This window comes from Acipenser ruthenus, chromosome 3 (genome assembly GCF_902713425.1).
Source record: "Acipenser ruthenus chromosome 3, fAciRut3.2 maternal haplotype, whole genome shotgun sequence".
NCBI lineage: Eukaryota > Metazoa > Chordata > Actinopteri > Acipenseriformes > Acipenseridae > Acipenser > Acipenser ruthenus.
The window spans coordinates 28,398,135-28,420,387 of record NC_081191.1 but is presented as its reverse complement, the minus strand read 5'-3'; the positions used below and the strand labels follow the sequence as shown (position 1 = coordinate 28,420,387).

The 22,253-nt window shown below is 39.6% G+C and overlaps 1 protein-coding gene across 1 annotated transcript in view; it reads right to left on the bottom strand.

Moving 5' to 3' along the window:
• Positions 1-21,813, bottom strand: part of cap2 (cyclase associated actin cytoskeleton regulatory protein 2) — a 76,891-nt gene extending 55,078 nt beyond the window's left edge. The window contains exons 1-3 of the mRNA XM_034058594.3: positions 21,391-21,813; positions 7,691-7,824; positions 2,191-2,291 (exon numbers count right to left, since the gene is read on the bottom strand). Coding sequence (XP_033914485.2) covers positions 2,191-2,291; positions 7,691-7,814 — 225 coding nt within the window. The 5' untranslated portion in view covers positions 7,815-7,824; positions 21,391-21,813. The remainder of the gene's footprint in view (positions 1-2,190; positions 2,292-7,690; positions 7,825-21,390) is intronic.
• Between the last annotated feature and the right edge of the window lie 440 nt (positions 21,814-22,253).

Below are 22,253 nucleotides of genomic sequence, written 5' to 3'. Positions count from 1 at the left end.
CCACACAAAGTCCAGTCGTTTTCCTTTGGGATATCAACATCAAAATTAATAGGTGTGCAGAGGGCTTGGGGCTACAAATTTGGACCTGAAGTGAGCATGGCAAAAACTGATAATAAAAAATGCATTTCTGGCACTTATTTTAGTTCACATTGTGTCTTGGTGGGGTCTAAAAAAACATTAAATTCTTATTTCAGTTTGAGTCAGGACACAATCTGTTTATACTTCATATAAAAAAACAAAACAGGAATGAACTGTGCCTGTGCTCTTAAACTCACATAAGAATAAGCCATTTTGACCATTCCAGCTAAAGTACACTAAAGGTGGTTAAAAAAACCCTTGCATATCTCCAGTTTCAGTTGACCCACCCAAAATAATAATGATTTCTTTACAACAGGTGTTTACTGAACTAAATTTAGTTGCTTTGCATGTGAATGGGATAGCAGCTGCAGACAGTTCACCCTCTAAAACAAATGGGGCACATGTGCGCAGATGAAAAGCATCAGTGTTGCTTTTGTTGGACTCTCCAGTTGCTGTCCATGTAAAACCTGACAATCTCCACAAATTAACTGTTACATACCCCTAAAACAGCCTTACTGGTTTTGTACCACTATTCTAAAGTGTTTTTGGTGTTGTTGCCCCCTGTCCTGGTTTTGCCATTTTACACCAGATGCATTAGCATACTTGTCTCACCAAAATTACTGCTTTAAACACTATACTATTTCATGGTCAAGTGTGTGCCTACAGTGAATATCACTGGTTGCTTTTGCATGTACAGTAACAACGGAATTGGATGATTTTGACTCAATCAATCTATCAATGTTGTATGATAATATGACAAACATCCTAGTACTATTAAGTGCCCTGCCATATTAAAATAAGCAGTCTTCAAACAGAGGTGACATTTATCATACCAAACTGCAACACAACATAAGCACAAAAATGAGCAGAAACAAACAGATCAGTATCTGGTAGCTAGGCTTTTTACATCATGCAGGGCCCGAACTCTGGTCCAATATTTGCCAGAGTTTGATACATTTTGACTGCAATTCATTGTCACTGGGAGGTAGTGGTCGAGTTTTCCACAATTGTCTATCAAGGTGTTCCCAGACATCTTTGATAAGGTTCATATGGGGACTCTGAGGAGTCCAGGGAAGAAGCTGCAGCCCTTCTTGTCTCTGGAAGGTAGAGATGGGTCTGGACATATGGCATGTGATGCCGTCTTCCTTGCAGATGGTGCGATGTAAACTGCTAAATCCCTTTGTGGAACAAACGTATGAGATGGTCCTGAAGCATACCAACGTAATGTGCCGAATTGAGACATCCCTCGATGAACATCGGTCTTTCCACTGAACCAAATCTCACCCCAGACCATGAAGTTGCAGCCAGCATGTTTTACCATTGCCATTAAGCAATCGTTCCACAATTCCTCCCCAGCCCTGCTTCCCAAATGTGTCTATTTGAATTGAATTGTTTAAGTGGGACTCATCTGAGATCAGAACGGTCCTAAAAAAACTGTAGAGCTCTGTCCATCATCTGCCGGACCTAGTGCTTTCTGCGCTGGACATCTACATAAGTGAGCAGGGGGTGCAGTTTGTGACTGCTGATGGGTGGCCAGGCTGATGTCATGCAGCAGTCAGACTCTCCCTGACGAGACGTCACAATAATGTTATGCACACTCCCATTCGATAGTCCAAGATTTCTGGCAATCAGCCTCTCACTTCGCCAACGGTCAGAATGCCGAATTACACAACCTCGTGTAAAAGGTGAACTATTACACAAACCTGCTGTCAGAGGCATATATTGTACTCCTTCTGAGCTCCACAATGCAGACGGATGATATTTATACCACGAGTGTGGATGTATTGTGAGTATTTCGGATGATACCACTATTTAATATGGAAGGACATTTGTGCAATGCTCTTTTAAAAAAGGAATTTGTCAGGATAATCTATGAAATATAACCCTAAATGTAACCCTTCCTTTCAAAATGACCAAATACACCTTGGAAAGCTTTTTCAATATGTAGGGCATGGGGAAAGATATTGAATGAATAAATGTGCTTCACATTAGTCTGCATTGTCCATGCTCTAGACACAGGGAAAACAAAGGCATTAAGCAAGAACATCCTGTTTTTCTCATGAAATCTCTCTCTTACTGAGACAAGACAGTGCTATCCAGCAGAGTACTCACATGTTTCTCCACGTCTTCACCGATAGCCTTGCTGTTCTTTAGATACTCAGCCACAGCAACGCTCAGCAACGCATCATAGTCTTCCAAACAAGGAGAAAGATCTGTGAACAGACAGGACTTTTTAAATGTGCTCAACACAATGTCACTTTATAAATGAACAAAAACACTGGAGAATAAGTGGACTGTTAGCTTGCTTGTTATTGGTATTATATCTTCTTATATCTACTCTATATTTCCTCCCTCGGGTTTTGTATTTCTTTTCAATTCAAGCATCAATGTAATATATATAATAATAATTCTAGGCATAGGTTTTTATGTTGTGGTATTATGAGGATATAATACAGGGTGACATTTAACTTTCTATGAATTGGGCATTTTACCATTCTTATTGTTCTTATCACACTGTAAACGTTTAGTTTTCTGACATTCAATTTTCAAAATCAAATTATTTTACAGAAATTGACAAACAAACATAAGCCTTTGGATTTATATTTGTGTCTTAGGAAAAAAATATTGGAAGTACAAATACAAAAAACTTAAAATTACTTCAGTTTAAAAATAATTCTGTCCTTTACTGCAGCATTGTTTTTTGTATAGTTGGGTGTACATTATTTCCTATATAATTGATTGACACATTTATTATGTTTTTACAATTATAACAAAAATTAGAAGTGTTGGGGGCATTATGCAAGGAGAATTGCATATCTATGATTTGTAAACATAATTATGTGAAAGATCTGTATCTTTGATATGGCCAGACGTTAAAACAATGTGGCACTGAAATGGTTAATTATTACTAGATACCACCAGTAATTAAACTTTGAGAGAATCGTAGAACACAACTGTGTACCAAATGTAATTGAACTCTCTCAAAGTGGCTGGCCTATATCATTGTTCTGGCCAGAAGTTGAAACAATGGGTCAGTGAAAGGGTTATTTTTGACTTATCATCAGTAATGGGACTTGAATGAGAAAATTGCAGATAATATACAACAGCCAATAGTTTTTACTCTATAGCCATGACACTTCAATGTCAATCTTAAGGTAATCAACACGTTTAGTAATATGAAGTCTAAGGTATGAGACACTGGTGATGGCATGTTTGTAAAATTACTGACATGAAAGAGTTCAGTTTACTTGTAAGATAGCTATAATTAGGGCTGTATTATTTTCACTGTATAAAAATGCTTATTTCACAGTCTAAAAATAGGTACTTCAAGACATTTCACAATTAAACCTAATATTTATTAATGCAGAAAAAATAGCGGTCACATTCAAAATTGATAATTGTCTCGAGTTACTATACAGCAAATGTTCTTAAATATTTAAATGCTTACTTGAAAAGCAGTAAATGCTAAATATTGTAGAATATTTAATATATGCCCACCTTTTAGAGAGATTCTATTTTCATTACCAGTGAAATATCAAACAAAATAAAAACAAATATATGTAAAAAAAATTATAATAATTCTTGTACTGAACAGATCGATTTTTAGCAGCTATATTTCTGATCTTTGATGCACCTGGTGTCTTTTTTGTTGAAGACATTGTAAAGAAATCGTGCAACTCTATGCAGTGTGTTCAATAATTTACCAGGTGGAAGCAAACTAAACCGGCTGCCAGGTTCCTAAATCAATGCAGTGTTTAGCAGGTAGTGTGTCAATAAGGCAAATGTTTGCTGTATTTATTTTTAAGTGATAAATGTATATTTACACTATTCTTTCAGCAGTGGGAATTCTGCGTCTTAAATTCGAGTACAGTATAGTGATATGTGTTTTAAAATTGCCAACACAAGATGTGACTGCCTGAGTACACAAACAGCAACGTGACTGACTGGCAGTTGAAGGGTTCCTAGTAGTTATCCTGCGGAGCGGCCGCTCTCCTCCACGATGTGAACAAATCCAGCTTTCGTTCAGGGCCCGCCTATGTAGCTGTGGCCGTGGTGCAGAAGCCTCGAACTGGCTCTGCTGCGTTAAGCAGGTGTAAACCCCCTGGGCACTCCCACCAGCCAATCAGGACCTCCAGATCAGCTCAGCTCCAGGCAACCCTTCCTGTTTACCACAGCAGCAGCGTTACATTGTTAGGCTCAGTTCTAATCAGACCCTCGTATTTTGCTACTTGCGAAGCAATACCAGTTCACAAAAAGGGAGAAAAACATGTGCAAGTAATTACAACTGAAAATTAGAAGTAGCGCATAATTGTAATGTGACAGCAGATGGCTGCAAACTGCCTCCATATGTCATTTTCTTATATGAGTTAATGCATCTTTGTAAATGCATCTTTATTTGATTTTGTATTTTTTGAGAAATTTGGGCTGCATCTTAAATTTGAGGGAGTCTTAAATTCAAAGGAATATGGTATTTCACGGCAATGGGCACATTTCACATAAATTGTGAAATCTGTGATAAGTGTGAAAAAATACAGCCTTACCCATGACCAAACTTGACCAGCAGAATCTTAGAATAAAGAAAGAAGGCTTTTGATTGTTCAAGGAAAATCAGTTTGTACAAATGTATGTGTGATAGGGGAGAGATCTGTGCTGACTCTGCTGGCGTGTTCACAGTGCTGCAGGAGGGGGGCGGCAGTCATCCAACAACCGCCTGTCAGTCATGGCCGTGACACGGGGAGGTGGGAGAGTGGGTGTGTGGACTTTCCCTCTCTCTGAATGGCTGGGAGGTGGGTCTTGGGGAGATTGTTGGCCTTATAAGATAATGCTCTGCTGTTTCCTCAGGTCTGCCTTTTTAGACGCGCTGGATGTGCGGAAAGTGCTGGTCGGGAGCGAGGATCAGCGGAGAGAAAGAAGCTTCCTGATAGAGAGAAAAAGGGAGAGTGGGGAACATTTGGGCAGAACCCCAAGTATTGAATAGGCAAGCATAGCGAGCCGGGAGAGTAGGACGGAGATCCGGGTCGTGCGGGTAGCGGCGACCGGGATATCGTTGCCAAGGGCAGCACCTTTTTCTTTGTAGGTTTATTAATGTGTTTTATTTTCTCTTTTTCTTTCGCCTTCTGTTTTCATTGTTTTTGTTTGAAGCACCTGCGAGTGCTACTGCCCGATAACTGGTTCACCAGACTTCTGGTATTCTCCGTGGTTCTGTTTACCATCGTTGGTAAGCAGACCACGGACACACAGCGCCATCTGCGGGCTAAAGAAAACTACACCATTAAAACGAAAATAAAACTGGGCACCTGTGTGGTGGCTCCAAATACACCTGCCTGTCTCTGAGTCAGTGAATTACCCACCACCCTTCCACAGCATGTTAAAATCTTGAAGGTAAAAGTCATGTTAGTTGTGTATGATTTTTTTTTTTTCCAGTTCATTGTTTTTGTATCGAAAAGTTATTAGTGTCAAAAGGGTAAATGTCATTTCATAGCTTGATGTTTGATTTAACTATATACAATTCAGATTAGCAAACAATGCATACAGAAAGGCCCTAGTACTGTAGATCTAATTTCTTAAGGATTAACAGAAGAGCTGTAGTGTTGGCTGTATAAACACTGCATCAATGCATGTTAAATATTTTTGGTTTACTGCCAGCTGTTCAGATGCAGAAAAGACACAGCATTCAGATTGAGACGAGTGGAGCTGTGTGACATCTGGCTTTGGCACTCAATGACTTCACTGGGGGCAGATGGGAGCAACAGAGGCTTCTGAGTACTGCTTATTGTTTTATGAAACCAGCTGCTTAAAGATGCAAGGAATCAAATTCAATCCAACATTTTGCCAATGAACCCTTTGTCAGTAAAGGCTACCCAATTTAACAGATTATGTGTGTGTGTGTGTGTGCGTGTGTGTGTGTCTGTGTGTCAGTAGAGGGTGGTTATAATAAGACAAATATTCTGTCAAAATACTGCTACAAAATCATCTGGAAGCAGACAAATCTGCCAACAGTCTGTAAATTAAGAAACGCATTTTCACTATGTCACAGGATGCATTAGCAGACAAAACAGCTTTCATAGGGTCTTTAAACTGACCAGTAAGAATGTCAGTAATATCCATGTCCATGTTCTTGCTGGGTAATTTAGTGCTAAATTATCCTTTTTAAAGTATCAGTTATTTGAATTCCATAAACTGCCACAAAGTACAGTTCAAAGTATATACATAGGGCTTCTGTTTTTGGTTTTAACCGATAAAAACAGATAAAACACCAGATGCAAAAAAACTTAAATAAATAAACCCCCCCCCACCAAAAAAAAAACACTTTTCCAGTGCAGTGGGCAATGTCCCTCCTTCCTGACTTGTATCTCACATTGATTTGTTCTGAATACTGAAACCCACCCTAACTACTGAGGATTGTAACACACTTGCAAGATTTAAAATGAGATTACAAGAAACTGAGGACAGTTCGATAGGGGGTATTTACACGCTCGTGAAATCCAAAACAGAATATGCCTGTGATCATAATTTCATTGTAGAAGACAACAAAGGAAAAAATGAAGCTACAACTGAAGTGTGCAAGTACTGTCAAGTTACTATACATAGTGTGACAAAAAAAAAGGAAAGTAACTGAAAACAATAATTTCATACAGTATATAAAAAAAACAATTTACATGTAACTCGAAAACAGCTGAAAATAAGCACAGAAAAATGAAATTAATAAAAACCGACTTCACTTCCCACTTTCCTAGAGCTTAATGTTCTGGCACTGAGCACAGCATGCACAGTTTGTGATACTGAATAAGCAAGTGAGTTAATTTGGGGAATTCAGTAGAAAAAATATCGTGAGACCAAAAATGTATTATGATTTGCCTAGGTAGAAATGTCTCTTGAGATTGCTCTATTGTAAAAACTTTATCCAAATGTCCCTAGTTTTGTGGGTTTGTGTCACTAACGTTATCTTACCGTATTTTTTTTGCAATTAATTTATTTCTAAATACCTGGTCAAACTTAGAAAGCATTACATTGATGGTATATTTAATTATAATTTATATATAATTTACTATAAAAGTCTACAAATGCAAATATTTTTCTACTAAGGGATCTTACACTTACAATTTGTTTGTAATCAAGAGGTGTTTTCTTAACCATAACATTGTCAATACTGTAAGTCCAACACATAGTACAATATGTGGTGTGCTTTCATCTTTCTAACGTTGTACTTCTACTATTTTTGCAATTAGTAAAAAGGACAATAAAATACAAATCCCCACATTTCAAATATCTAAACAGTGGCAGGATTTCTATTCGCCACAGTTAAGATCAATAGTACAGACCCCAGTATCTCAAAGCATATCGCATACCAAAAAGCCACATGATTCCAATATGGCATCCATAATCCAGGTCAGAGGTCAAGGTGTCAAAGGTGTTGTGACAAAATTACTTCCACTTACCTGTATAATAACTTGTCTATAGGGATAGCTTAATGAACCAGGGTTCAGGGTTCAGGGTTTGGGGTTCGGGGTCACCACAGTGAAAAGCTTAAAATGTAAGCATGGTCAAACCAAAAAATGCCTAACGCAAGCAACATGCCAAAGAGAACAAACACATTTATTGTATACTGTACCTTCATTTACCCCATTCACTATATCACCACCTGGCAGTGCTGACTCATGTAATTTAGAAGATACTGTCTCAAGTCGCACTACAGCCATTTCGAGGCGTTCCACCAAGCTCTCAATCTCTGCCATGCTGGCTACACTGCAACAAAGATCGGAGACAAAATTCAGTACATTTTCCATCAAAGTGAAACATCAAATTGTAACTCTCTCACACACGTACACAAACACAAACAGCAGCATGAAACAGAACGAAATGCACTACAGTAAAAAAAAAAAACACGTTGTAACAGTATTTTAATATACAGTTAACTCCCAGTAAGTAGGCCTGCAATGAATCAGAAACCAACATTTTCACCGCAACCTTTCTATTGAGGTGGTACATAATGATGACACTGAAACAAACAAACAAACAAAAAAGGATTACTTTTTTATGACTGAATGTTTAAAGTTATGGATGGACATTACAGGCCTCACTGCAGTTGTCATTTGCATTGCATCACCTAAGTGGGAGTGATCCACATCTTCAAGCTGCGTCCAAGCGCATTTGAATGGGGTGGGTGTTTAGACTGAATGCTGTGATGCAGGCTAGCTTAGAGTTGCTAAAATGTCTATTTTTGGATATTCTATTTTCTTAAAAAAATAAATAAATAAATAAATAAATGCTTGAGCACCTCCACTCACAATAACTCACTGAAATACAAATGTACAGATCCGTGAAGCTTGGGGGGTAGTTTATTGGCAGTTACCTTGGTATTGATGCAGCATCAAACTAGTTTACCTCCATGTGTAATACAGTCTTTTATTCAAGGTCACATGTTATGATTCCGGTGGGATCATTTGTATGATGTGTAATACATTTCCGATTAATTATGGAATATTGTGTTAAAAACAAAAAACTTAAATGACAGGAGCATGTATTTCCCAGCAACAAATAAAATGTATTCATCATTCATGAAGCATAAGGTGAATTACAAGTAATGACAGTACATATAGCTTTTTGACATACACCACTATATAATAAAACATGTACAGGAAGTATCACAACTCACTGATACATGTCCTTGATGCAATCTTAAAACAGACACCAGACTTCAGTCACATAAACTTTACATAACCTTAAAAGAAGAGTGTCGTTTCAGTCACTTTAGATTCTATAACAAATTTCTTCTAGTATAGTCTGTTCAGACCTTATTAATCTCACCATATATCTCACTGGCAATGCATGGTGTTGGGTGAATAAAAAGCAGATGGAAAAAACAGACTGGACACTAAAAGGTGACCTTGTTCAAATATTCATTTTATTTTTTGCATTTCCAGTTGACACCTAGTTTTGTTCATGCCGGCCTACTTCAGTTTCACAATTGCTGCATGTGTTGTTGTATTATTTTGATCCAACTACAGAGAGAGAAAATACAGTGTTGTACCTAATACTCTCTATATATAACTACAGACATGCTCAAATTTGTTGGTACCCTTACAGCTCATTGAAATAATGCTTCATTCCTCCTGAAAAGTGATGAAATTAAAAGCTATTTTATCATGTATACTTGCATGCCTTTGGTATGTCATAGAATAAAGCAAAGAAGCTGTGAAAAGAGATGAATTATTGCTTATTCTACAAAGATATTCTAAAATGGCCTGGACACATTTGTTGGTACCCCTTAGAAAAGATAATAAATAATTGGATTATAGTGATATTTCAAACTAATTAGTTTCTTTAATTAGTATCACACATGTCTCCAATCTTGTAATCAGTCATTCAGCCTATTTAAATGGAGAAAAGTAGTCACTGTGCTGTTTGGTATCATTGTGTGCACCACACTGAACGTGGACCAGAGAAAGGAGAGAGTTGTCTGAGGAGATCAGAAAGAAAATAATAGACAAGCATGGTAAAGGTAAAGGCTACAAGACCATCTCCAAGCAGCTTGATGTTCCTGTGACAACAGTTGCAAATATTATTAAGAAGTTTAAGGTCCATGGAACTGTAGCCAACCTCCCTGGGCGCAGCCGCAAGAGGAAAATCGACCCCAGATTGAACAGAAGGATAGTGCGAATGGTAGAAAAACAACCAAGGATAACTGCCACAGAGATACAAGCTGAACTCCAAGGTGAAGGTACGTCAGTTTCTGATCGCACCAGCCGTCGCTTTTTGAGCGAAAGTGGGCTCAATGGAAGAAGACCCAGGAGGACTCCACTTTTGACAGAAAAACATAAAAAAGCCAGACTGGAATTTGCTAAAATGCATATTGACAAGCCACAATCCTTCTGGGAGAATGTCCTTTGGACAGATGAGTCAAAACTGGAGCTTTTTGGCAAGTCACATCAGCTCTATGTTCACAGACGAAAAAATGAAGCTTTCAAAGAAAAGAACGCCATACCTACAGTGAAACATGGAGGAGGCTCGGTTATGTTTTGGGGCTGCTTTGCTGCGCCTGGCACAGGGTGCCTTGAATCTGTGCAGGGCACAATGAAATCTCAAGACTATCAAGGCATTCTGGAGCGAAACATACTGCCCAGAAATTTCTGTACCACAACGTTCAGGGGTTGGACAAAGACTTAGAAACTCCTGTCACAGCACTGTCTTTATGCCTTCCATGGTGATGTAACACAGGAGGTGTGGGTTAAACTGGGTTAGTCCTGGTTTTCAGGTACATTACTGAATAGACTAGGTGTCAGGGGCAATCTGAGCCACCAGCGTAGGGTAGGAACAATAAATTGATAATATCGATGAGCACGATCATTTTTTTGCAGCGATAATGTTATCGCTTTGAAAAATTATTGTCGATAATCATAATTATCGTCCGTGACCCAATGAAGCAGGAAGCGGCTCTGCATTCAGTGGCACTGAAGTGTCTGCGTGAGGCGTAAAACATGATCTGTGTGAGCACTGCGTACATTGGGAAGTTAAGTATTGATTTTAAACAATATGCTTTTAACTTTACGTCATGGTTTCATTTTGATAATAATTTGTACACTGGCAAAGCATGACTGGTTTTATAACATAAAAACACAAATATTGTTGTTTGTAAAATAAAACGTAAATTGAAACAAAATAAATAAATAAATAAAAAACACAACCATATGGCACACGTGTAATATAGCCTGAACAACTGTGTTGCTTCTGTTGCTTCTTTATTTTAAACTACAGTAAATAGATGAGTACTATACTGCAGCCTATGCACAGCATGGGGAAAAATAAGCGGGTGCTCAGAACCCTTGTGTGTGTGTGTGTGTATATATATATATATATATATATATATATATATATATATATATACAGTACTGTGCAAAAGTTTTAGGCAGGTGTGAAAAAATGCTGTAAAGTAAGAATGCTTTCAAAAATAGACATGTTAATAGATTATATTTATCAATTAACTAAATGCAAAGTGAGTGAACAGAAGAAAAATCTAAATCAAATCCATATTTGGTGTGACCACCCTTTGCCTTCAAAACAGCATCAATTCTTCTAGGTACACTTGCACAAAGTCAGGGGTTTTGTAGGCGTATAGTCAGGTGTTGGATTAAACAATTATACCAAACAGGTGCTAATGATCATCAATTCAATATGTAGGTTGTAACACAATCATTAACTGAAACAGAAACAGCTGTGTAGGAGGAATAAAACTGGGTGAGGAACAGCCAAACTCAGCTAACAAGGTGAGGTTGCTGAAGACAGTTTACTGTCAAAAGTCATACACCATGGCAAGACTGAGCACAGCAACAAGACACAAGGTAGTTATACTGCATCAGCAAGGTCTCTCCCAGGCAGAAATTTCAAGGCAGACAGGGGTTTCCAGATGTGCTGTCCAAGCTCTTTTGAAGAAGCACAAAGAAACGGGCAACGTTGAGGACCGTAGACGCAGTGGTCGGCCAAGGAAACTTACTGCAGCAGATGAAAGACACATCATGCTTACTTCCCTTCGCAATCGGAAGATGTCCAGCAGTGCCATCAGCTCAGAATTTTTCAGAAAACAGTGGGACCCTGGTACACCCATCTACTGTCCAGAGAATTCTGGTCAGAAGTGGCCTTCATGGAAGACTTGCGGCCAAAAAGCCATACCTCCGACGTGGAAACAAGGCCAAGCGACTCAACTATGCACGAAAACACAGGAACTGGGGTGCAGAAAAATGGCAGCAGGTGCTCTGGACTGATGAGTCAAAATTTGAAATATTTGGCTGTAGCAGAAGGCAGTTTGTTTGCCGAAGGGCTGGAGAGCGGTACACAAATGAGTGTCTGCAGGCAACAGTGAAGCATGGTGGAGGTTCCTTGCTGAGAAGTACAGGCAGATACTTATCCATCATGCAATACCATCAGGGAGGCATCTGATTGGCCCCAAATTTATTCTGCAGCATGACAACGACCCCAAACATACAGCGAAAGTCATTAAGAACTATCTTCAGTGTAAAGAACAACAAGGAGTCCTGGAAGTGATGGTATGGCCCCCACAGAGCCCTGATCTCAACATCATCGAGTCTGTCTGGGATTACATGAAGAGAGAGAAGCAACTGAGGCTGCCTAGATCCACAGAAGAACTGTGGTTAGTTCTCCAAGATATTTTGGGCCAACCTACCTGCCGAGTTCCTTCAAAAACTGTGTGCAAGTGTACCTAGAAGAATTGATGCTGTTTTGAAGGCAAAGGGTGGTCACACCAAATATTGATTTGATGTAGATTTTTCTTCTGTTCACTCACTTTGCATTTTGTTAATTGATAAATATAAACTATTAACATGTCTATTTTTGAAAGCATTCTTACTTTACAGCATTTTTTCACACCTGCCTAAAACTTTTGCACAGTACTGTATATATATATATATATATATATATGTATATGTTCCCATGGCATTGCTATTGTAAAAAAGGATAGCTGCATAAATAGAAGAGAGTTACCTTTTAATGGAAGGATAGGCGGTTTATTTTATTCAACTGTCTGCATACAAGCAGCGATGTGCAAAACTCAGTAAGTTCATAATAAAAAAAAAAAACATAGTTTGATTCTCTTAATGGCAGATTCGCCACACAAATAAAGAAAACAAATGTTTCCAGGTTAACGTTAGCAGTTTTGTTGGGTTATATTAATACATTTGGTGGCACTTTCTTTTATGAAAGTAAACATTCTCAAATTAACATCATTGTTTAAATAAGAAAAATATATGTATTATTTTATAGGAAAACTACATAATTTATTAATATACAAATTACAATAGGTGTATTTTTATACTCACGTTTGTTCTGGGCACCCAACAGAAATTCAGATTTGGCGCTTATACTGTCTAGTTTTTTTTTTTCTTCTAAACTCAGTGAAATGTAAGATGCAAGACTGGTGGTTGTCATGCTGCTAAAGTATAAATTTGATAAATTACAAGAATTTTAAATATGTAATTTATTCGGCCGACAATCACGATTATTGTGATAATTTACAGACGATACTCGATAGCTGAAAATGTCATCATCGTCCAACCCTACACCAGAGGCCTGCTAAATCGACTCTGAACTGATTGCAGTTATCACAGCATGACTAATACCCTATTCATACAACAGTACCTAAGCAATGCACAACCACTGCGCTTTGAAACCATGGCTGTGAATGGCAATCCTGTAGTTTTTAGCTGCTCATGCAGCTATAGGTGAGGGAAAATGTATGACTGTTCAAACTCCAGGCTCCCGACCTGGTGCTTGACTAGTGTGGCTTTCTAACAGTTATGAATACATTATGCAATTGAGCTCAGAAGTTATTTTCCATGCAACCACCAATAAACAAAACTTGTCCCCACTTGCGAGCTAACGTATTCGTATTTGTCAAGCAGACAAACACTATCTGCTGCCTTCAGTTTAGTTGGCATAATTTTCTAAGTCTGGTTTAAAGTCAAGTGCTAATACAGCTGTCAATCAATACACATCTCTACCAATGTCTGAACAGCACGCCTCTTATTGAAAGGCAGGATTTCTACTTAAGAGATGATAACTCTCTTGCTAAAGCATATCCCAATGTGTCCTTGATCATTTCACCTCAGCAATGTCGTTGGAGTTAAAGCATGGTAATGCAGGGGGTAGCTACTTTGTTATTGACAGGATAGAAGGTCATTGAAGGGTGTAATGACCTAGGAAGTACAACAGAATGAAAGTAAGGCATGGAAATGATGAGCTTGTAAGACCTGACAGTAAAATACAGGTATGATTTTATGAACTTATTTTATAAACTATAACCTCTGTAAAGATGTGCAATACAGTGGTACAGTTATTCTAACTAGCTGGGCATCCATTACATGTCAATTTCAAAGCAATACATTTCATTCCATCTATTTTACGGTCAGACAAACACGTCACATATTATTATTATTATTTGTTTATTTAGCAGACGCCTTTATCTAATGCGACTTACAGAGACTAAGGTGTGTGAACTATGCATCAGCTGCAGAGTCACTTACAATTACGTCTCACCCGATAGACGGAGCACAAGGAGGTTAAGTGACTTGCTCATGGTCACACAATGAGTCAGTGGCTGAGCTGGGATTTGAACCGGGCACCTCCTAGTTACAAGCCCTTTTCTTTAACCACTGGACCACACAGCCTCCATAGTTCATCTTCTTTGGACTGTATATCAAGCCTCATTATGGGACAATTGCTAGTAGTTACTAAAAAGTGTCCACGCCCTGTATATGGCCATCAGCTAGGCTAATTCCCACAGTGAGGCTGATATAAATCATTGGCTTATTCCTACATTGGTGCATCTCACATGCACACTCAAAGCATAAAGAAAAAAACCTCAGTGCCACCATAAAGTAGGGCTCCCTGAAGCTTACATCATCCCAGCTCCTCAGCTGGCTTCTTCCCATGTGACGAGGATAATTAACTCTGAAGCTGCTGGATAGGCTTCTATGAATTGCCAGACTTTTACTGTGAAATATACAGTTTTGTTCTATTTTAGAAAGAGGTGTATTTGTCAGAAAAGTGATCAAATCAGATCTGAAATTAACCATATTGTCAGCCCAGATTTCTGTAAGTTTTCAAGTAATGGATGTCTCTGTTATTGACCAGAATTGGGCAGCAGTGTGGAGTAGTGGTTAGGGCTCTGGACTCTTGACCGGAGGGTTGTGGGTTCAATCCCTGGTAGGGGACACTGCTGCTGTACCCTTGAGCAAGGTACTTTACCTAAAATAGCTCCAGCAAAAACCCAACTGTATAAATGGGTAATTGTATGTAAAAATAATGTGATATCATGTAACAATTGTAAGTCGCCCTGGGAGGGCGTCTGCTAAGAAATAAATAATAATAATAATAATTGCAGTTGGCGGTGAAATAAAGGCAAGGGGGTTGTCAATGGCCTCCCAGTCATAGAGCACCTTACATGGTAAACAGAATCTATTCTCTGTGCATCTGGTAACACTTCTTAGAACACAAATGTGCCGAGGGCCATTAATGATAACATAAGAGATAGCGTGACTCGGTGGCTGCTACTTCACTTTTTGTTCCTACCTCCTTTAGGATTTAATCTGCCCCCATATAAAACATGAATCATCATGTTATTTTTACAACATATTCAGAAAACAAAATGCTTGCAACGTATGACAGTGTCAACTAATTATAAATAGCTATTTAGTCTTGAGACAGATATTAAATACTTGAACATACGTTGTTTGTTGGCAGGGGTCGGAGGCATCTCAGAGGCCCATTTTATCCCAAAAAACCAGGCGCTCAATTTTTTTTAAAAATAAATGCTCACCCATCCCTGTTATACAAACATTAGTAAACATTATTTTGTAAACAACAAGTTCATTATTTATGACAAATGGTGTGTAAAGTATATTATGACACAAAAAGAATGTGTCTTTGCTTCCATACTAATCCAGTGGTGTGCTGCTGAAATTGACAGGCTCAAAGTTCTATCTAAAAAGACAGTTGAGAAGAGGCCATAAACAGGGTTCAAAATGAATCTGCTTTGAAGCCTGTTTATGGCCTGTCTGTTAAATGAAAGTAAAGACCAGGCAGGTAAAACAATCCCTGAATTAATTGATTTATTTTTAAACTATACTTGTGGTATAAACAGAATACTGAATGATCTTTCTAAACCGAAGTTGCCGATCCCTTATAAACATTTCCCAAAGTAAAAGCATAACAAAGTGTAATAAAGCATAGTGAAAGTATGAAAAAACACAGGTAAGCATTGCAAAGAATAGCAAGGTATAGTACAGCATATTAATAAACTTGGCGAACCAGGGTAAACTCGAGTGTGTCTTTGCTTCCATTGTATGTGTACTGCTGAAATTGGCAGACCGATCTCAAGGTTCTATCTAAATGAAAAATTCTTATTGATTTTATACAAGACAGCATAATCAATTGAAAACGAAAGTTGAGATCTGCCAGGTAAAATAACACTATGTAACACAATTTTTGTTCCTGGGTAGTAAGTGTTATTTCCTAATTGCTTATGCCTCAAAAGTATAGAAAATGGCTATTAATCCCCACAAACTTTGCTTTTGTGACCAGGACAGTGATATTTTGAAATTTACCTATTTCCAATGAGAAAACGGGCGAATTTGTGTCTTTTCGTTCACATAAAGTCAGAAAAAACAACATATGAATCCAAATTATACTAAAGTAATACAAAAATGACTACAAAAGATTTAGAAGCGAGTAGTTTTTCGAGATTTACGATTATACTGTAAATCACTTTCACGAATCAGCCCCCAAATGTAGTCTCCCATCATGTTCTCGTTATACTGTCCTTGGTAGCGGCGTTCAAAGTCCAGTATATCCTGGTGGAAGCGCTCGCCTTGCTCCTCCGAGTACGCTCCCATGTTCTCCTTGAATTTATCAAGATGAGCATCAAGGGTATGGACTTTGAGGGACATCCTACAGCCCATTGTGCCGTAGTTCTTCACCAGAGTCTCAACCAGCTCCACATAGTTTTCGGCCTTGTGATTGCCCAGGAAGCCCCGAACCACTACGACAAAGCTGTTCCAAGCCGCTTTCTCCTTACTAGTGAGCTTCTTGGGGAATTCATTGCACTCCAGGATCTTCTTTATCTGTGGTCCGACGAAGACACCGGCTTTGACCTTTGCCTCAGACAGCTTAGGGAAGAAGTCTTGAAGGTACTTGAAGGCTGCCGACTCCTTATCTAGAGCTCGGACAAATTGTTTCATAAGGCCCAATTTGATGTGCAGTGGTGGCATCAGCACCTTCCGGGGGTCCCAGCCGTACTCATCATACTTCTAGGCATCCAGCAAGGTCTTGATGCTGTTGTAATCCTCTTTGAGGTGCACCGAGTGAGCCAGGGGAAGAGACGGGTACTTGTTACCATTATGGAGCAGCACGGCTTTGAGGCTCCTGGATGAGCCGTCAGTGAAGGACAGTATAACGAGAACATGATGGGAGACTACATTTGGGGGCTGATTCGTGAAAGTGATTTACAGTATAATCGTAAATCTCGAAAAACTACTCACTTCTAAATCTTTTGTAGTCGTTTTTGTATTACTTTAGTGTAAATACATGTTAATTTGGATTCATATGTTTTTTTCTGACTTTATGTGAACGAAAAGACACAAATTCGCCCGTTTTCTCATTGGAAATAGGTAGATTTCAAAATATCACTGTCCTGGTCACAAAAGCAAAGTTTGTGGGGAATAATAGCCATTTTCTATACTTTTGAGGCATAAGCAATTAGGAAATAACACTTACTACCCAGGAACAAAAAAAAAAAAAAAATTGTTACACGGTGTAATCACTGAACTACATGATTTAATATAAAAAAATTTACAAATTTGATTTCTGTTTATTTTAAAAATATATATATGTGGTATAAACAGAATATAGCCTTAGGATATCCTTATATAAACTTGAGATTGCATTTGAAATGTGTCAGCCAATACAAACAATAACCCAAAAACTGACGCAGGAAAAAACTGGACTAGTACTGGAGCTGTGTCCACCCTTTTAGGAACCAACTTCCTAAAACTGTGGCCACGCCCTGTTGTTCTTGTCAATGTTCACAATGATAAATATGTATATTATATGATGTGGAATTCTCAGACCTCTCATAACCTTACCTCATATGTAAATTACATAAACAATTAGCATGTTCTTGTTGCCAGAGGGATTATATTGCACATGGACTGCTTTTCATGAATACATTTATCATTAAAGACAAGACAAGAGCTATCATAATCTGGCTAGAGAATTCTATATGAAGTGCAAAATACCAGAGAGGCTGAGTCGCAGGCTATTTCAGCCAGCAAGAAACCCCCTACAGCTCTCAGTAAGACCACTTCCACAAAACTAATCAAAGGATGGAATTTAAAACATGCCAGGCGTTATACACAAGTATGGCCATCTGCAACCTTACCTGGAAGACAATACCCTTTGATCTAATTTTTAAACAACTACATTTATCTGAATGGTCCAGCTGAACTAACCCTACGATTCATGGATAGTGAACAAAGAGCTCAGTTAACTAAGGAACAGCTGAACCTGATTGGTCTTTTGCCCTCCAAGTACCTGACATATTCCAGACACAATTGTTTCAGACTGGTATCAGTGCCTTAACAGGCCAGTCCTCATATCTATTGTCCTCAGGTGTGACTGAGAGCGCAGAGTCAAGTTAATCTAAATATCAGAAAATAGATGATTTGAGAGTGCATCAAATAATACAAAAATTGATCACTTAAAAAGCACCCTTTTAATACTATGTAATACTCAGATATCCGCAAACTCTTTAACACCTCTCCCTCCCCCGCACCCCCTCCTGCTCCAACCCCTACACCCACTACATCCCCTACTAACTCGCCCTCCTTCTCCACCTTCTCACCCCTCTCAGACTCTGACCTCTCCTCCCTGCTCCAGGGTCACAAACCCACCACGTGTGCCCTGGACCCCCTCCCCACTCACCTCTTTCAAGCTGCTGCTCCTGCTCTACTTCCCTTCATCTCCTCCCTTCTCAACACCTCTCTCCTTTCTGGTCTCTTTCCCTCTGCCTTCAAAAAAGCCTCTATCACTCCCCTCCTCAAAAAACCTACCCTCGACCCCACCTCCCTCCAGAGCTACCGTCCTGTCTCCCTCCTACCCTTCCTCTCCAAAACCCTCGAGCGGACTGTACACCGCCAGCTCTCTGCTTTCCTGTCCAACCACTCTCTGCTCGACCCTCTCCAATCTGGCTTCCGCTCTGCTCACTCCACTGAAACCGCCCTCCTGTCTGTCACCAACTCATTAAAGTCTGCCCGAGCTGCCTTGCTCTCCTCTGTCCTAATTCTCCTCGACCTCTCTGCTGCCTTTGACACTGTTGATCACTCTGTTCTACTATCATCTCTTGCTGACCTGGGGATCTCTGGCACTGCTCTGGCCTGGTTCTCCTCCTACCTCTCCAACCGCACTTACCAGGTAACCTGGCGTGGAGCAACCTTCACACCTTGCCCTCTCTTAACAGGAGTCCCCCAAGGGTCAGTCTTGGGTCCTCTCCTGTTCTCTCTCTACACCCGCTCCCTGGGCCCCCTCATCGCATCCTATGGTTTCTCATACCATTTCTATGCTGATGATGCTCAGATTTTCCTCTCCTTCCCCACCTCTGACTCCACCATCCCCTCCCGTATCTCTACCTGTCTGTCTGCTATTTCCTCCTGGATGCACTCGCATCACCTCAAACTCAACCTCTCTAAATCTGACCTCCTTTTCTTTCCCTCCTCCTCCTTCCCCTCCTCTGATCTCTCTATCTCTGTTCCTCTGGAATCTACCACACTCTCTCCCTCTTCCTCCACTAAGAACCTTGGAGTCACCCTGGACCCCTGCCTCTCTTATTCCCAGCACATCTCCACTCTGGAACGCACTTGCCGATTCCTCCTGAGCAACATCCGAAGAATCCGACCCTTCCTCACAAACTACGCTACCCAGCTCCTGGTCCAGGCCCTGGTACTCTCCCGCCTAGACTACTGCAACTCCCTCCTGGCTGGCCTCCCTGCGTCCGCCACCCGTCCGCTCCAGCTCATCCAGAACTCTGCTGCCCGCCTGGTGTTCTCTCTGCCTCGCTTCGCCCACGGAACTCCACTACTCCGCTCACTCCACTGGCTCCCGATCACCGCTCGAATCCAGTTCAAGACTCTTGTACTAGCCTACAGATGCCTTGACCAGACTGCACCCAGCTACCTCCAGACCCTCATCTCTCCCTACACCCCCACTCGACCTCTCCGCTCCGCCTGCACTAGAAGACTGGCTCTACCTCCTCTATGCTCCCTTGCCTCCAGAGCCCGCTCCTTCTCCACCCTCGCTCCGCAGTGGTGGAATGACCTTCCTACAGATGTCAGGACTGCCCAGTCCCTGACCACATTCCGGCGCCTCCTTAAGACTCACCTCTTCAGACAGCACCTGTAGAACTCCCTGTTTTCCCCTGGGACACTTATCACCCTTCCTTAAATGCGCTTTACTTGCTCTTATCTGCCCCCTATTTTACTGCATTTAATCCTGTACTTCAGAGTACTGTAATCTGCCAAGTGTTTAATCTGTAGTATTTTGTATTTAATCATATCCTGATGTAACTATCACTGACACTTATCTGCTGTATTATTGAATTGTATTTTGTCACACTTGTACTTGCTTGAACCAAAGTCATTGTATTTATCTTGCTCTTAATTGTATTATTACTTGTACTGTGATACTTTGAAATGTATTTGCTTATGATTGTAAGTCGCCCTGGATAAGGGCGTCTGCTAAGAAATAAATAAATAATAATAATAATATGTGTTACTTTAGTTTGTCAGGAGACTGAGACCATATGTATATTCAATGGATTATCTTCATGTGCATATACCTGCTATCAATAACAAAATGACTTGCTTGATCAAATTGATTTCCAATAAGGTGGATCCTGTACATTCAAATACTAAAATGTAAGTGGAAATAAATACTATTCTACACATCATTCTATGTTGGAATGTCTGGAACCTCCTAAAGGAGACAATGGATAACTATGTTATGCCAATGAAAGGATAAAAACGATTTACTTGAATAACCGTTGCCCTTTTATGAAGCACATATAAAGCTTCGATTATAAAAAAAAAAAAAGATGAGACACTGTGTCCACCGTTTCTTTTTCTGCAAAGCGTTTATGCACCAGATACTGAAGGCTACATTACACAGTACACTACTGCACCAGTTTAGCCCATGTTCTTATTGCAACACCAACATAATCGTATTAATAACATATTGCTTTGTGTTGAAATAAGTGAAAAACAGCATCTTGTAAAAAAAAAAAACGTACAACTGTCCAAGTATGTCGTTGCTTCCGATAACAAATTCAACACTAATTATATTTACAGTATTTTTTATATCCATACATCCATGTAAGCATTTTAGCTATGCATCTCATTTTTCTTTAATTATCTGACCCTTTGGAAGAGTATTAAACTCACTTTTATTTATAATTATACAAAATTAAATGTCGGCAATAATATGCGCATACCATAAACACATAAGGCCGTTTAATGTCGCAGCGTATGAAATACCGTTACAAAACAAATCATAATGTAGCACTATGATAAATTATTTCTCCCACTTCCGTGCGCTACTTCCAGTGTTTCCTGCTAAACAGCAAGATGTCCTCTTAGAAATAAACCTGCATTTTTTTTTAATACCTTTCACAGACACGCCTCATTTTAAATCATTAATGTGGGCGCCCGTTACCGTAGCGCGATGCATTACAAAGTAACTGTGAAAAAGAATTACCTGGATTTGTTTCTCTATTGTTTGCCCTGTTTTTTTCCAGTACACTGGTCCCAGCGTTGGTAAAGGAGTGCTGCAGCTTGCTCGCTACTCCTGTCAGTCAATGAAACAGAAGACCCGCAGCTTCCGGGATTTCCAAATAAAGCAACATTGGTGAACCTGAGAAAGCGATAGAAAAGCCCGATGGACAGCTCCCTGTTCGCTTACTTGCACCACTGCGCTGCTTCCGCAAGCGGCTCCAAATTAGGAAAGTGAGTGCGCTTGCAGGCTAATGTGGAGCAAAGATGACTTAAGAAGTTAAGATTCTGTGAAGAGCAGTTACTTGTTTTGCTGGTGCTGATGTTGCAAGCGACAACTTAAATGTGTCCGACTGTCTGCGATAATACAATGAATAGATACATTCTGTTACTTCTTAGTAGCCTACTGCAGCAGTTTTATCGGTTGTTATCAGTTAAAACCGGAAATCAGAAGATCTATACATAATCAAGCTAATGTCGTTGTGGCAGGGCAGAGCCCTGCTTGTAAATAATGTTTGGCTTGTGTGTTGGTGGTGTTTGGCAGGGACGGGGTTAATTCCTATACCTGCCAGACATGTGAGAATGTGGCTGGAACCTTTATTGAATATTGAATAATTGATGATTAATTAGGCTCCAGCCACATGGGATATAAGGGGAGAAAATATTTTATTTGAGAGTATATTGGGTAAAGAGTGAGGTGTCAGTGAGTCTTGCTGGGTTGTGTATAATTTTGTTTTTAGCTTGTGAAGGTGGATGCCCAGCTGGCCATAAGTATTGTTTTGTTTTTGTTTAACCTTTTTATTTTGCTCTGTGAGTAGTGTTTTTGGTTTTGTTTAATAAATGCGCACC